The 15,579-nt window shown below is 42.8% G+C and overlaps 1 protein-coding gene across 6 annotated transcripts in view; it reads right to left on the bottom strand.

The window, feature by feature from the left end:
- PLCH1 (phospholipase C eta 1) overlaps positions 1-15,579 on the bottom strand; it is a 942,696-nt gene that overhangs the window by 281,718 nt on the left and 645,399 nt on the right. For all 6 annotated transcript variants that reach the window (XM_078667769.1, XM_078667764.1, XM_078667766.1 and 3 more), the window contains exon 9: positions 6,949-7,069. In XM_078667769.1, coding sequence (XP_078523895.1) covers positions 6,949-7,069 — 121 coding nt within the window. The remainder of the gene's footprint in view (positions 1-6,948; positions 7,070-15,579) is intronic.

The following is a 15,579-nucleotide window of genomic DNA, read 5'->3' as shown; positions in this document are numbered from 1 at the left end:
ACTGGATTATTTCCTGATGCCTGCGGCCCAGTCGCCGGCGGTGCGTGAGATTAGGCACCTCCCCCGGAGCATCTCCGATCATTCTCCGCTCTGGCTTTGTTTTGAGATGGGGGTGGAGGCGGCGGGCCGGGTGGCTCCTATTAACCCATGGTACCTTACCTCCCCTGAGACCCGTACCCTTTTGATTAAGTCTTTGGACGATTACTTTTTGGACAACGAGGGGTCCGTCTCCTCTGCGGTATCCCTGTGGGAGGCCTTTAAGACAGTGCTTCGTGGGCAGGCCCTTTCCCTTATTGCTGAATCCAAGAGAGTGAGGAATCGGGAGGTGGTGGACCTTGAGAGTGAGATTACTGAGAGGGAGGCTGACCTGGAATCGGATGTTACTCCGGAGAAGCTCCACGCCCTGGGTCTGAAACAATTTGCTTATAAGTCGTTGGTCACAGATGCGGCTAAACTGATGTTTCGGGAACAACAGGGTCGTTTGTATGATGTGGGGGACAAGGCGGGTAAATTATTGGCATGGTTGGACAAGAAAGAGAGGGCGAATCGTGTGGTGCCTGTGATTCAGTCTTCGAATGGTGTGAGAGTGACGGACCCGCTTGGCATAGTTGAATGTTTTGCCGAGTATTTTAGTGTGGTTTATACCCCTGTGTCTGGACGGGATGTTGCTGACTCTCGCCTTTTGCTGCGCGATATAGCTTTGCCCAGCGTTTCCGACTTAGACCGTGTTTCTCTGGAGTCCCCTTTTACTACGGACGAGATAGCGACTGCCATTCGCTCACTCCGTTCGGGCAAGGCTTTGGGCCCGAATGGGTTGCCGATTGAACTGTACAAGCTACGTCCTGACAGGGTAGCGCCCTATCTTCGTGCCATGTTTTTGGAGTCCCGGGAACGGGGTATTCTCCCGTATGATCAGCGTTTGGCTACGATAGTCGTAATTCCTAAAGACGGTAAACCACGGGACCTTTGTTCGTCTTATAGGCCCATTTCCCTGTTAAATGTTGAGCCCAAGGTCCTGGCTAAGCTCCTGGCGACCCGCCTCTTGACGGTCATTAGTGGCTTGGTTCATCCGGATCAGTCCGGATTTATCCCGCATCGCAACACGGCTCTTAACCTACGTCGTCTTCACGGTGCTGTTGCAAGGGCGGGGCTTTTGACAGAGCCGGCCATTTTGGCTTCGCTCGACGCCTCGATGGCCTTCGACACGATAGAGTGGCCCTATCTTTGGGCAGCTCTTGAAAAATTTGGTTTTGGACCTGAGTTTATAGGTTGGGTGAAGTTGCTATACGCTGAACCCCTGGCACAAGTAGTGGTAAATGGTAGAGTTTCTATCCCCTTCTGTCTAGGTAGGGGGACCCGTCAGGGCTGCCCCTTGTCTCCCTTGCTTTTCGCGCTTGCCTTGGAACCGTTGGCTGCGTGGCTTCGATGGGAGCCTTCACTCAAGGGGATCCGTTGGTCTCCGGATTTTGAGGACCGCGTCTCCCTTTACGCGGATGACATTCTTCTCTATCTTACTTCCCCGCGTAAATCTTTAAATGTTTTGTTTGACGTGCTTACTTCCTTTGGTGCCAATTCGGGCCTAGTTATTAATTGGGCTAAGTCCTGTGTGTATGTCCTTTCGGGCGTTTTGCCCCCTTTGCCGGACAGATTTCCTATCCAGGTGGTCCAGTCTGGCTTTAAGTATTTGGGGATTTTTATTACAATGGACTCCTCACTCCGATTCGAGCGTAATCTCCTCCCCCCGCTTCTTCGATTGCGATTGGATGTTGCCCGTTGGCGCAAGCTACCCCGTCTCCTCTGGGCAGGGCGGCCCTTTTTAAAATGATGTCCTTGCCGCGGTTCCTCTATGCGCTTCAAAATTCTTATGATGCCATTCCCGCTTCCTATTTCCGGGAGATCGAGAGTCTTCAAAGGCAACTGATCTGGGACGGGCGTCCGCGTATTGCCCTAGCGAAACTTACCATCCCTTGGTATGACGGGGGCATGGCGCTCCCCGACCTCAAGAGATATTACTGGGCTGCTCAGCTGTCTGCCATCAACCATGCGATGTATTCCCCGGGTCGAGATCCGGCCTTTGAGATGGATAGATTCCAGCTACCGGGAGGGGACTTTAATAGAGCGCTTTATTCTAGGTCGGCCGGGCGCCATCTTATGGGCCCGTCCAAGATCGCGGTCAGTGTGTGGCGAGCAGCCAATGTTAGCTTGGGATGGGAGGATCGACTGACGTTGGCGACTCCGCTTTATGCTTCTGACCGTTTGGGGTGTCTCTGGTCTACTAAGGGCTTTGACCGCTGGGATATGTAAAGTGGGCGATGTCTGTGTGAAGGGTAGCGTGAAGTCTTTCCAGGCCCTTAAGGCTGAATACGACTTGAGTGATAGTGAATTTTTTCGGTATCTGCAGGTCCGACATGCCCTGACCTCGGTTTTGACTCCTGAGGTGGCCCTGCCCGAGTCCTCCCCCCTTGAGGATCGCATACTAGATGGACACCTGCCCGATAGCACTATCTCCCTTATTTACAAGAAATTAATTAATAATCGCGCTGATTTATTGGTCCGACTTAGGGAGATGTGGGTCGATGACGGATTGGACTTAGACGACGAGGATTGTCAGTCGGCACTCTCTTCTCCAAAAGAAGTCGCCATTCCCGCCCGTCTTCGTTTGGTGCAACTTAAGATCCTCCATCGGGCGTATGTAACTGGTCCGCGTCTGGTTGTCATGGGCTTTTCCCCGGATGGCTTATGTAAGCGGGGTTGTGGGATGAGTGCTACATTTTTGCATATACTTTGGGAGTGCCCGGTGGTGGCGGCCTACTGGATTGATGTGCTTGAGGTGATGTCTGTTGTGACTGGTGTTGCCCTGCGGCCTGAGGCCCGACGATGCCTGTTGAACGTGTGGGAACCCACCGATTATTCTGTGGCCCAGACCAGGTGGGCGACCTTGGGGTACATGGTCGCGAAGCGGGACATTGCGCAACTTTGGGGCGCATCCAGGCCTCCCGACGTCGCGGTGTGGGAGGATAACATGGACTGGTCCATGTTCCGAGAAAAGACCGTCTATGTGGCTAGGGGCAGACCCAGGGCGTGGACGAAAATTTGGGGTCAGTGGAATGCGTATCGTGGAGAAATTTGCACCCCTCCCTTGGTTGACACTTCCGAGGTTACCCTGTCTCCCTAGGCTGACGTTCCCGAAACTTTTCCTTCTGTTTTAGGATTTTCCTGTCCTCCCCGCTGTCCCCCTGCCCCCACCGGCTTTGCCGAGTCCCATTGCCTTACTTTTGTTTCCTGATTAGTGACCTTCCCCTCTGCCATCTGGGCTGACTTCATTGCTGCATTCGCCTTGTTTGGAGTTTGTTATTTTTTATTTTTATTTTCATGTTTAATATAGAAAATGGTTGTATCCTGTCCTATACTTTAAGCAATAATTAATCTATGATTTGTGCCTAGCCGCGTACATGATTGCTTGCTTCATATGTTGTGCTTTGCACATTAGCGGCCAGCCCGTGTGGTTGTAGGCCCATCGTTGTACTTCTTATTTGATTGCTCAATAAAAGTTTTTAACCAAAAAAAAAAAAAAAAAATAACCAAGTATCCCTTTTTTTATTAGTCATTTGAAAAAGTTGAAAGTGGCTGTTGGTAAGACCAACTGGTCTAAGTTGACAGGGTGTAGTATTCGCGATAAGAGTTAATAGCCCCCCTTTCGCCCTCCCGGATCTCAATGGAATTGCTGGGGTATGAAAACTCCTAAACCCGGGGAAGAAGACTGGGTCCGTGGCCCAAGTCTCTTGAAAAAAAACTTTAATCTCCAATGATTGCCACAGGGTTTGCCAAACATGAGGTCCTAACGTGGAAGCTATTCCTGCTATATTTCAGGATCCCATGGTGTACCCACTTTCCTCTACACTGGTCAACGAAGGTACAATACTCATATCCCTCTCCTGACTATTGGATTGGGAATTGCTACAGAGCTCTCTATAACTGATGAGTTTGGGGGTTTCGCATGTGGTTTTAGCGCTGGAAGAACCTAAGTATATTCACTCCCTGATAGAACTAATGGTAGAATTAGTCAATCACACAACTCCAAATCTGAGAGAGGTGCAAATCTATTCTGCAGCCTTAACCCTAAGCTAGCATTTAAGCCTTCATTAACTCTCTGGCCTAGATCTACTGGAATTCTCCTATTCCCGTAATCCCTATGTGGCTTAACACTTTGATTATAAAAATGATCCAATGATAAGGGGATGATCTGCGAAATCCTTGGGGAAAATCTATGAAGGTTATCCAAGAGAAAAGGTCCCTTATACGGATCATTAAAATTAATAACCACACAGTCACCAGTAAAAGATTTTCTTGTACCACCCACCCAGACCACTCTCCTTGCGATTATGATTTTAGTGAACAGTTGATAACTCCTCATTTGTGTACCCTTCAAATTGGCTTTTAGCCAATGAAGACATTTGTCCATAAACTGTCTTGTGGGTTCACTCTGATTTTCTCGAAGAGGGGGTACGTCCACCAAAATCAATACCAGTGGAGCTGCTGCTGGTGGGAGATCAAGAAATTGGGGCGATTGGTTACCTGGTGCTCCAATATAAATCTCAGAAGATCCTCTTACTCGCTTAAGGTGCTCTTGAATCCTTCCTGGCATGATGGTACCTGTTGCAATTAGTCCCTTTCACTCTTCTCTTGAGTGTTTTGAGTGTCCCCATTTATGTTTGGTTTAGAGATTCCTGTTTGCAGCAATGAGAGGGACGAGATATTATCAGTCGATATAATTGGAGCTGGTTTACTTATGGATGGTTCCAAACCTTTATTCAGCTGAGTTGGATTGTTGCCTCTAGGTAATTCCTGGTTAGAGTCTCTTATAGGAGGGGCTCTAGATAATAATAGGCAATTCTTTGACTCAAGATCCGCCAGTCTACTTTCACTTTGAGACAATTTTGTTAAAATAGGATCCATTATAGCTGCCAGCCTTTTGGTTATTTCAGTCCAAAAGGACTCATCTGGGGGAACTTGGGGTAATAGAGGAATATCCACTAGGGGGACTACTGTTGTAATCTTCGGTTTTGTCACCCTAGTTTCTGGTCCTTTCAGTTTAGTAACCCAAGTGTTTTTAGGTTGTTTTTGTTTCGTATTTATAGTAACCCCTGTTCTAGTGTGCCTGGCTGGTAGTTTAGGAGTAAGCTCCTTCTGGGGCGTTTTAACTGGGGATATTTCTATCTCCCTCCTTAGTGTGGCCTGAATAGGTGAAGAAGGCCTAGACCCCTGTTGGCCTGGTGGGAGACCGATGATGTTAGCAATATTGGAGATGATTGTGTGGCCTGTAAAACGTCTTTGGATCTATCAGGAGTTACCCCCAGAGGGAAAAGATGCGGCTCCATTGAAAGGCGCCTTTCAGTTAGCTCTATTTCGTGTGTAAGAACACTTGCTGCTCCAATCAAAAAAGAGTCCAGGGTCGCAGTTACCACTCCCATATTCTTTTCCCCCAAGGCCCTTCTTTTAGATCATAATTCTGCCAAAATAAAACAATACCTGACCGTTATGCTGATGTTAGAGAGGGGGCCCAGCCCAGTCTCTTCTGGGCGTATACGGGTCCACCCTTGGCCCGGGCTTCGCCGGGCATGTCCCCGGGCGCGTCCCGCTTCTTGCCTTTATAGCGCGTCCGCGTGCTAGTCCTGCTGGATGTTGTGGTCCCCCGTGAATCCCAGGCCAGTCCGTGTATCAGGCAAACAGCGGAGAGCCAGGGAACGCTTAATGTGGCTACAAGGCGCCGCGGGCCGGTGTCTTGCCTTTATAGCGCGTCCGCGCCCTAGTCCTGGTGTATGTTGTGGTCCCCCGTGAGTCCCGGAGCAGTCCGTGTGTCAGGCAAACAGCAGGGAGCCAGGAACAGTTAATGCGGCTACAAGGTGCTGCGTGCCGGCGTCTTGACTTTATAGCGCATCCGCACGCTAGTCCTGCTGGATGTTGTGGTCCCCCGTGAGTCCCGGAGCAGTCCATGTGTCAGGCAAACAGCGGGGAGCCAGGGAACAGTTAATGCGGCTACAAGGTGCCGCGGGCCGGTATCTTGCCTTCATAGCGCGTCCGCGCGCAATTCCTGCTGGATGTTGTGGCCCCCATGAGTCCCGGAGCAGTCCGTGTGTGAGGCAAACAGCGGGAAGCCAGGCAACAGTTAATGTGGCTCAAAAGTACCATGGCACACAGAAAAGTGTTTCTTGATCGAGAAAATATTTTTCACACGGAGTAACTCCTTCAAATATTCCAACTCCCCATTCCCCACATTAAATATGCATTTACATCTTTACTAGTCCCAAAAAAATATGGATACTCATTTGGGAAAGAAAATAGCTTTTATGTTTGATGAATGCCCAAAAATGTTGGTTTTCACCAGCCATTACAGGTGGCCCATATTTGAATACTCGCACAGCTACCCATAAAAGCAAATTAGATTCCATGGCAATTCCTTCACACTAGCAGAATATCTGTGTGACTAAAACCCATTTCAAAACAGGAAATACCTGCCACTCCTGAATCAGAAGGTGTAGTTTATCTTACTGTTGCACGAACATACGTTAATACCTTTGTGCATTGACCTCAATCGTTATTAGAAATCCTGAATTAATACTCCTGTGTAGATAAGATGTTATTACACAAAGTGATATCAGTTTCCACTTGTGTTAGATTTGGTATAGTGTCAAAAAAACTGTGTTAATCGTTATGCTGCAACACAAGGACCGCCTAAGCCCTGCTTCATTTGCTCCATCTTTTAATGTTGACACTTGCTCGAATATTTGTTATATTTTGCGCGACTGCCTTGTTCTTACCATCTTTGTGTTATTATGCTGTTATTTTTACTTTGGAAGCAAAATTATTAAATATTAAACATTTAAATAGCACAACTGAAACTAAATAATTTAATATGCATTTATGTTACTGATCGTACAATACACTTACTCATTTTTGACAAAGGCATGCTTATTGATGGCTTCAACAACGTCTTTGAAAGGTATTTTTGAGGTAAGAGTGTAGCCGTGATGTACGACTGGTTCTCCATCTGCTCCATCCCAACAGTCAACTACAAAAACAAAAATAAATATATATAAGAGAACGCATCTTTTGTGATAAAAGGACTTTAATCTATGTAGTCCGTTTACTGCAAAATAGAATAATTGGGTTATCTGTGAATTTAAAAAACAGTTTTTTCTAATGACCTTAAGGATCTGTTGCCATAAAAATGTGAAGTGAATATTACATTTATGTTCTATGGTTACAAAAAGAAAACACAAATCCATCTAATTTGAATATTTGTCATAGCTATTGAAGTAAAAAAAACTTGTATTATACTGTTATAATCAAGAGAGCTCTGGAGTATATTCATCAAGGCATTTTAGAGTACGTAAAGTAGTACTCCTATGTGTCTTTGTGGATTGGCCCAAAATGGGAAATTCATATACAATTAGCACAAACTGAAAGGAATTTGGTTTTTTTGCAGAGAGTGTGACGTTTCAGGGCGATTCACATAAGCATGTGAGAGTACGTACAAGGATACTCCTGGAGTCCTACTGCCTATACTCATAAATGATTTCATGAACCAATCTCTATACAACGGTTACTGACCTTCCGGTGCTCCTTGAGAATTTTGATGGAGGGAAACTTTTTATTGGAAATGGCCGTATTTGCTGCAGCATCATCAAGAAATTAACTGAACATTTAAAGATGCAGAAATCTGGTATGCTTGACCACAGGTAAGCATGATTGTACCAGTGGCTAAAAAGCTTCAAAAATTGTATATTCTTGGGGCAAGTGCTCCCTGTGATGTGTTCTTTCAAACACAGAATCAGAATTATTTTGAGAAATATAAGTCTGTAAAACACATTATCACTCCTTTGTTCAAATGGAAAATTGACATGAATCACATAAAGGAGTTTCATAAATGTGATGAAAAAATACACCATTTTGATATTATGGTTGCAAAACATGCACACAGACACTCCAGTTTCAGTCCATGTTTCAGGTTGCTGCAGTAGTGTTCTTTACCCTCCCCCGGTTCCTGAAAGAAATGACTATGCGCAAACCAAGGATGGACAACTAAGGCGACAATACCTCTCCTCCACCATAAGCACTTCTGCCATAGTCACTCTGCACAACATAAATCTAGGATTATTTGGAGAAAATCTGGTTATATGGCAACTATGTGACGTGTTCTTTCAACAAAGGCATAATTGCATTTGAAAGTTTGTTCTATACACTGGTTCTCTTCCACCATGCCCCTCCACCCTAACTGTGAACTATTATTTACCATGCTCTTTACCTGATCTTTAAGGGGAAGCAACCTAATGCACGGACACTGGAACTTTATACATACGCAAACATTGTGCATGTGAAAACTCATCTGCGTGCATGTCACACACAGAGGTGGGGAGGGCAAACAATTCATGGGGCTTGATTTTTGTGCTCTCTAGTAACTCCTGTCTTGAATATGTAATCATTTTGTAACTTATGTGAAATTTTGTAACTTGCAACTTGCTGTTTCCTTATGGAAAGCGCTCCGATACCTCCAGGTCTAGCCAGCGCTATATAAAACTCATACAATAAATTCAAAGAGAAAGTACCTCCAGAGGTGAGCCGTGGGGACACCTTGGCACCATAAAGCGCACCCACAAGCCCAGCCACTTAATGCCCAGCCACTTAGTGACAAGTACTGTGAAATATTTAACAGATGGCATTGAAACAAGACAGAAATCTTTGAAAATAGTTAATTTGTTGGTATCTCAATGTATACATGGTTACCTTACACATTGCCTAGTAGTCATTGCATTTCACATTGGCTGAAGATAAACATAGAAATATTTCATAAAGTATGCCCAGGTGAAGTGCTGAAAAATACACTTTTGAGTTTTGGAACTAGCTAGCCTCAGGCACAAATGTTTTTGTTTTAATATTTTTTATTTGTGGTATTGCAACATATAACAGAAAAAATAAAAGAGACGAACAAAAGTAGTATGTACAGTAATATAGGATAACACATGTATGCAATAGCGGTCCTTCTACAATAGAGCCAGATCTAGGGAGGAACTGCCAGACAAATGGAAGCCCTGAGGCACACCTGGAAGATTAACATGTTTTCGGTTATAGATGTGATGTCATCCTGTGTGAAAAAGTTAAACTTTGAGTCAGTGAGGAAGAGTTCTTTGATGGTGGAGTAGCAGCTCTGACATCCAGGAGATAGGCCACAGGGAAGCCTAAATATCTATGGAATTTGAAGCAAATGGAAGTGTGGAGTTGTATATTTAAAGCAACTCATTGCCATATACTAAGTTTTTAAGAGAGAAAAAAAAAACAAGGAACTAAAACAAACAATGAGCAAAAAAACAATCATCAACAGAAAACCAGGTGTTAAATACTGACAACAAAAATCATATAGACATATACAGTCAAGCAAACAGTGCCCAACATTAATATAACACCTTTACGTCACTTCTTATTAAAAGCAAAACACTAGTGCAACCCCCCAAAAAAATATACTACAATGCACAGTGTAATGGGTCAGAGTGTAAGTCGATGACGTTTTGATCCCATAAAAATATTGGATCGTCATCAGGACTGAGTTGCCTTGCCTGAGATGCGTTGCCTGGCATGGTATCAAATGGTATCAATTGATATATTACATGAAACACCTGATTTTTCAACAATCAACTATTAAGCAAACAACAGGCTTTTCAAACACAATTAGTGCCTGTTCGTGAGTATAATACAACGATGAAGAACCTAAAATAAACAAGGAGAGAAAATTAAGGAATGGAAATGAGAATTAGGAGAATGAAGAAATTATTTTTAAGATATGTATATTAGGGCCATGTATCTAGAGAGATGTGTCTGAGAAAATTTGTCTTGAAATATCGGAAGCAAAGGATAAAAAAAGAATCATGCATGAACTGTGAGACAAGGGCAACATACTATCTTGTGCCCTGGCAACAAATGATTACTAGTAACGCACTGATCAATAATGTATAGCATCAAGGTAACTGGTAAGAGTGTGATTGCAGTCCAATGCATGTGTGAAGAATTTAAAAATATAAGGGCAGATATACCTGAAAAGGTAGTGTGCACTGTTGCATCCAAAAATTGTGGCAGTTTTGGAAGAAATCCAAATATACACCCAAATATACACCCAAATAAAGATGCGATCAAAATCTAAAATAAAGGAATTGAGTGAGTATAATGTAAATTTTGGTGTAAGAGACTAGTATAGTATTAATTTAGAAGATCTTTACTAATGCTATTTCTATTAACACATGTTTTCAATACTATGCGAAAGTAAACGACAAGTAGCAATCAATGCCTGTCAGGAGAGGAGTTATAATGATGAAACAAATATAGCATGAAAACAATGTGTAAAAATAGCTCCTCCGATTAGGGAGGGGCATCTTTTCGGAAAAAGAGGAAGACATTATCAGTGCGGATGGTGGGTATTACCTTAATAGAGAAGTGGTCCCAAAGGAAAATGCAATTGTGTCATGCTGACCCGACAGTAATGTGCAAAGCAGAGCATGCTTACAAACGGAGAGAGTAGAAATAGGACAGGCTCAAAATAGAAAGCAGAGAATGCTTACAGACAGAATGCTTACAGACAGAGAAAGTAGAAATAGGGCTGGTTCAAATTAGAAATAGTAAATGTTTTTGAGAAGACAGCAACCATCTGGGAAGGGCCCTTTGTAGTGACAGGCCTTATTGAGAAACAATCAATTGTATAGTGAGAAACCAAAAGAAGAGAAATGGGGGTCATATTATCAAAATCATATAAAGTATATTGTTAAATGAGGTAATTCTCTTGTCGTCATAATCTCCACTGTTGTGCAAATAAACATATTGTAATCAAAATTCATCAAAATGACATAATGCGTACAAAATCATATTGTTTTTTTTTTGTTTTTTTAGTCCTCATACGCCAGAAGATATTCTCAGAGTACCAAATCCATACCATCAGCTATGCAGCAGATGGGCCCCTCCTTAAATAAATTGTAACTCTGAAGATCTTAATGGATGCACTTTCTGCAGATACCCACAAGATACCAAAAAGAGGTAGTCAATTCAGTTCATCTATCTTCCCAGGCCCTAGAACTGATCCTGGGGTAATTCACACTGCAAAAAGGCATAATCATTGGACAGCAATAGTTACATCCTATCCAACCAATTAATGCAGGGAATCCAGAAATGCTTCCTTCTCTTCCAATCTGCCCTGCCTAAATTCAATGTGTATTTGATTGCGTTTATCCAATCTAGGTATGAAGGTGCAGTCTCTTTAAACCACAGTTTGCATATTTCTCTGCGTGCCAGAATAATTAAATATAAAGACAACTTATTTATATCTTGAGGAAGTGACTCATAATTACTAAAAATACCAAAAAATATAAGTGATATACAGACCTGTATATCAAAGTTGAACAAATTCTTCATACCTTCCGATACAGTAGACCAAAAATTGCTTAGAACAGGACAAGTTAAAAACATGTGAAGGTCGTCCGCTTTTTCCTGCTTACTCTTTGGGCAACAGGGAATTGGGCCTTTAGAAAATTTGGCAAGCCTAGCAGGAGACCAATATACTCTGTGAAGAGAAAAAAGATGGTTGTGTTTTAAATTGGCGGGAGAGACTGTGGTATGTAGTAAATCAAAGGATACTTGCCATAACTCCTCCAACTCCGCATCCAGAACATGCTCTCCCCATAGTTGAACTGGAAAGGTAAAATCGCCATCGTCTGCTTCCAGAATGGTCCAATACAGAATTGATGTCTTGATCTTCCTGCTCTTCCCTGAAGAAGTTCCTCCAACACGGTCTAAACTCCAATTTCCAATCCAATCGCCTGACTCCAGCTCTTAATTTGAAGATATTTGAACTTAGATTGTTCTCGGTCAGGATGCAGATCTCATCCCATCTTAACAACAACCCTTCAGGCATCAGCTGACCCCAACATTTTAGATTAACATCCAACAGGGGTGTAACCAAAGAATCTTTAGTCCATACTGGAGAACGCGGCGACTTCCAAATAGGAGCCATAGCTGAGTAATATGGAATGCTCAACCATCTCCTTACTCTGGCCCAAATATAGGCCATATCTCTCAACATCTTCAGACGAACTTTCTTGAAGAAACGCGGATCTCCGAACTTCAGCAAAAAAACATGAGATCCTCCTTGAATTCCTGATAGCATTGTCTCAAACATTATACATGTTTCAGTACTATCTGGATTATCAAATAGCATTATCCCAGCCTTCAATAACAAAGTCCAGGCATAAAGTTTCAAATCTGGAGCATACAGGCCTCCTTTACTTTTCTTTCTTCGCAGCTTTTTCCATGCGATCCTTATACCCTTTGAGGCCCATACAAAAGAGTTTCATTTAGCTTGGATTTTCCTTAACTTAACTTCTTTGAAGGCTAACGGGATGCTCTGGAATAAGAATATTAATTTGGGCAGCGGCATCATCTTAATAATATTAACTCGCCCAATTAAATTAAGAGGAAGAAATGACCAGCTCTTCAAGGATTCAGCAGATTCTCTCTCGATTTTAGCCAAATTTCTGTCTGTTTGTTGTTCTATATCCTGCATGATTTGGACCCCCAGGTATCTTATCTCGTGTTTCAAAATCGAAATTGAGGTTTTTAGGTTCCAGGCCATACATTCAGACTTGGACTAATTGATCTGGTAACCTGATATTTGACCAAACTGGGCAGCAGCACTATAGATTAGGGGGATTGCTTGTGTTGGATCTGAGGTATATATCATCATATCGTCAGCATAAAGAGACACTTTTTTCTCCCAGTTCTTATATTTAAAAGGGGGAATATTCTGATCCTGCCTGATTTTCTCAGCCAGAGGCTCTATATATAAATCAAAAAGCAAGGGTGAGAGGGGGCACCCCTGTCTTGTGCCTCTATTAATTTTTATGGGTGCTGAGAGGCCGCCATTTATCAAAACTCTGGCTATTGGACAATGGTAAAAAGAGGATATAGATCTACAAAAATTCCTACCCAGATTACATCTTTATAAAACTCTGGACAAATATACCCAGTTTACACAATCAAATGCCATAGTGGCATGAGTGTTATAATCGCCATTGGAAGTTTATATAGAGATACAACATCAATTGCCCCACTAATGCTTGAATCAGATCTTGTATGGTCTGCCCCCTCACAAACCCTTTTGATCCAAATGTAATAATCTACCAGCTACTCCATTTAAACTCTCTGCTAATATTTTGGCAAGAAACTTATAATCCAAGTTTAGCAGTGAGATAGGCCTATAGGAGTCACACTGTGACGCAGGTTTAAGGGGTTTAAGGATAAGAACAACCGTGGCCTCATTCCAAGAAGAGGGAATTTCACCTCCATCCTCAAAAATAGATGCAAAAAGCATCTGAAGAATGGGGGAGATAACTGGAGCTAATGTTTAATATAATTTGGCCGGTAGCCCATCCGGACCCAGGGCCTTACTCCTCTTTGCCGAATCTATTGCACCCACCACTTCTTTTAAGCTGATTTCTCTATTTAGATTATTAGATGCCTCATCATCAATTTGCCGTACTGCATATTATTCAAGCCATGATTGAATAAAATGTTCCTGTGGGGCTAAGTCTTCCTTATATACTAGATCAAAATAGTTAAAAAAGGCTACCTCAATGTCAGAGATATTTTCTGAGATCACTCCCGTATTACCCAACTGAACTCCTTTGATCGTATTCCTGCATTGCTCTTTTTTTGTTTTCCAAGCTAAAAGCTTTCCACTAGCTTCCTCATATTCGAAATGAGCAAGAGAGCTGGCCTGCCATCGCTTTCTAAGTCTGGAATCAAGAATCTTTTCTAATTGTAATTTACATACTGACAGTTCTTTCTGAGTATTAACTTCCGCAGGTGAGTTCGGAACTAAGAGATCGCACTCTAGCTTGGTAATTTTAGTCTCGATTTCGATATCATTGCCCTAAACGTTTTATGTCTAGAGGACTGAATGGCAAAAATAGTCCCTCTCAAAAACGCTTTATAGGAGTCCCATACAATTGGAAGTGCGCCCGTCCCTAAATTTAACTCAAAAAAACTTTCCGACTCATCCGTCAGTTTCTCTACCAACTCCTCCTCAAGCAAGATACTTCTATCCATGGTTCATCTTTTATTACTTTGCGATCCAGAGAGTTTCAAAACTAAAGAAACTGCTGAGTGGTCTGAAATGTGCTCTCCTACATGATTAACTTCGTGAGCAGCACCGCATAGCTCATCTGCAATTAAAAAAAATCTAATCTCGACTTATGTCCCAGTTTTTTAATATGGAAAGTGAACTCCTTTTTTGTCCCCCATTTTTTCCTCCAAATATCCTTCCACCCTAACTGATGCATAGCATTTATTAGAAGAGATCTTGTTTTAGGATTATGTGTAGACTTAAGTTTGTATGTTTTATCCATTTGGGGATCCAAAGCTAAATTAAAATCCCCTGCTAAGATTAAGGGATTATTGAAGTCTAGAAGTTCTACCAACAGTTCTCTAAGGGGGAGAAGATCATCTGAATTCAGACCGTAGTATCCTGCTAGTGTGAATTTATAAGAGTGATACTTTATTCTTACTATGACCCATCTCCCTTTTTTTTTTTTTTTAAATCGACCCTTGATTCTTCCACTGTAATAACTGGGTTTGCTTTGATCAGGATTGCAACCCCTTTTATAGTAACTTGCTGTGATGTGCATATAACGTGCTGGATCCATTTTTTACTACTGCAGACCTCTCTTAACTCTTGTTCTGTACAATGCGTCTCTTGGAAAATAAAAATATGTTCGGGCGCATCTTTCAGATATTGAAATACCCTCTCTCTTCTGTGTTTTACCCTCAAGCCATTCAAATTCCATGTTAAAACCTTCATATATACCTGCGGGGCTAATTTAGCCTGTGACATATTTTTCTAGATAGGCGTAAACTATTAAGTAACCTGATTTGGCGATTTGGACGTTTTTTTCTTCCCACATGCTCCCCACCCAGTGCCCTTCTCCCGCCCTACTCTGTCCCTCCCTTTCCTCACCCCCCAGTGCACCCCCAGAGAACCCCCTTCTTCTTCTTGGCCCTTCTCAAGGCCTTGAGGCTCCCTCCCCAGATATCCGGATGAGATGTTACATCTATAATAAGAATAAGCAAAATTAGCTAGAAAGAAAAAAAAACAGAACGAATAAAACAAAAGTGCGGCTATTTAAAAAAAATAATTATGTTTGAGAGAGAGAGAGAGAGAGAGAGAGAGAGAGAGAGAGAGAGAGAGAGAGAGAGAGAGAGAAAAGCCGAGTTCCTTAGCCTCTCTCCCCCGGGTCCCCTCTGCTATCCTCCGTTACCAGTTGGAGATAAGCTTCAGCCTCATTTACCCTTTTAAAAGTTCTCATTTTATTCTTATACATTACTTTTAAGGATGCAGGAAATGTCAATTGAGCTGTGGCACCCATTTGCCTAAAAGGGTCTAGTAATTTGCCAAGCTCCCACTGTCTAGATGCTGTGATAGAAGAAACATCTGACCTGATCTGAAAAGTGATTCCTTCTGCTGAGAGGGAACTGCTTTTTAAAGCT

This window comes from Lissotriton helveticus, chromosome 11, assembly GCF_964261635.1.
Source record: "Lissotriton helveticus chromosome 11, aLisHel1.1, whole genome shotgun sequence".
NCBI classification, from domain to species: Eukaryota; Metazoa; Chordata; class Amphibia; order Caudata; family Salamandridae; genus Lissotriton; species Lissotriton helveticus.
Note: the sequence above shows the minus strand (reverse complement) of the source record. Positions and strands in the feature narration are given on the sequence as shown.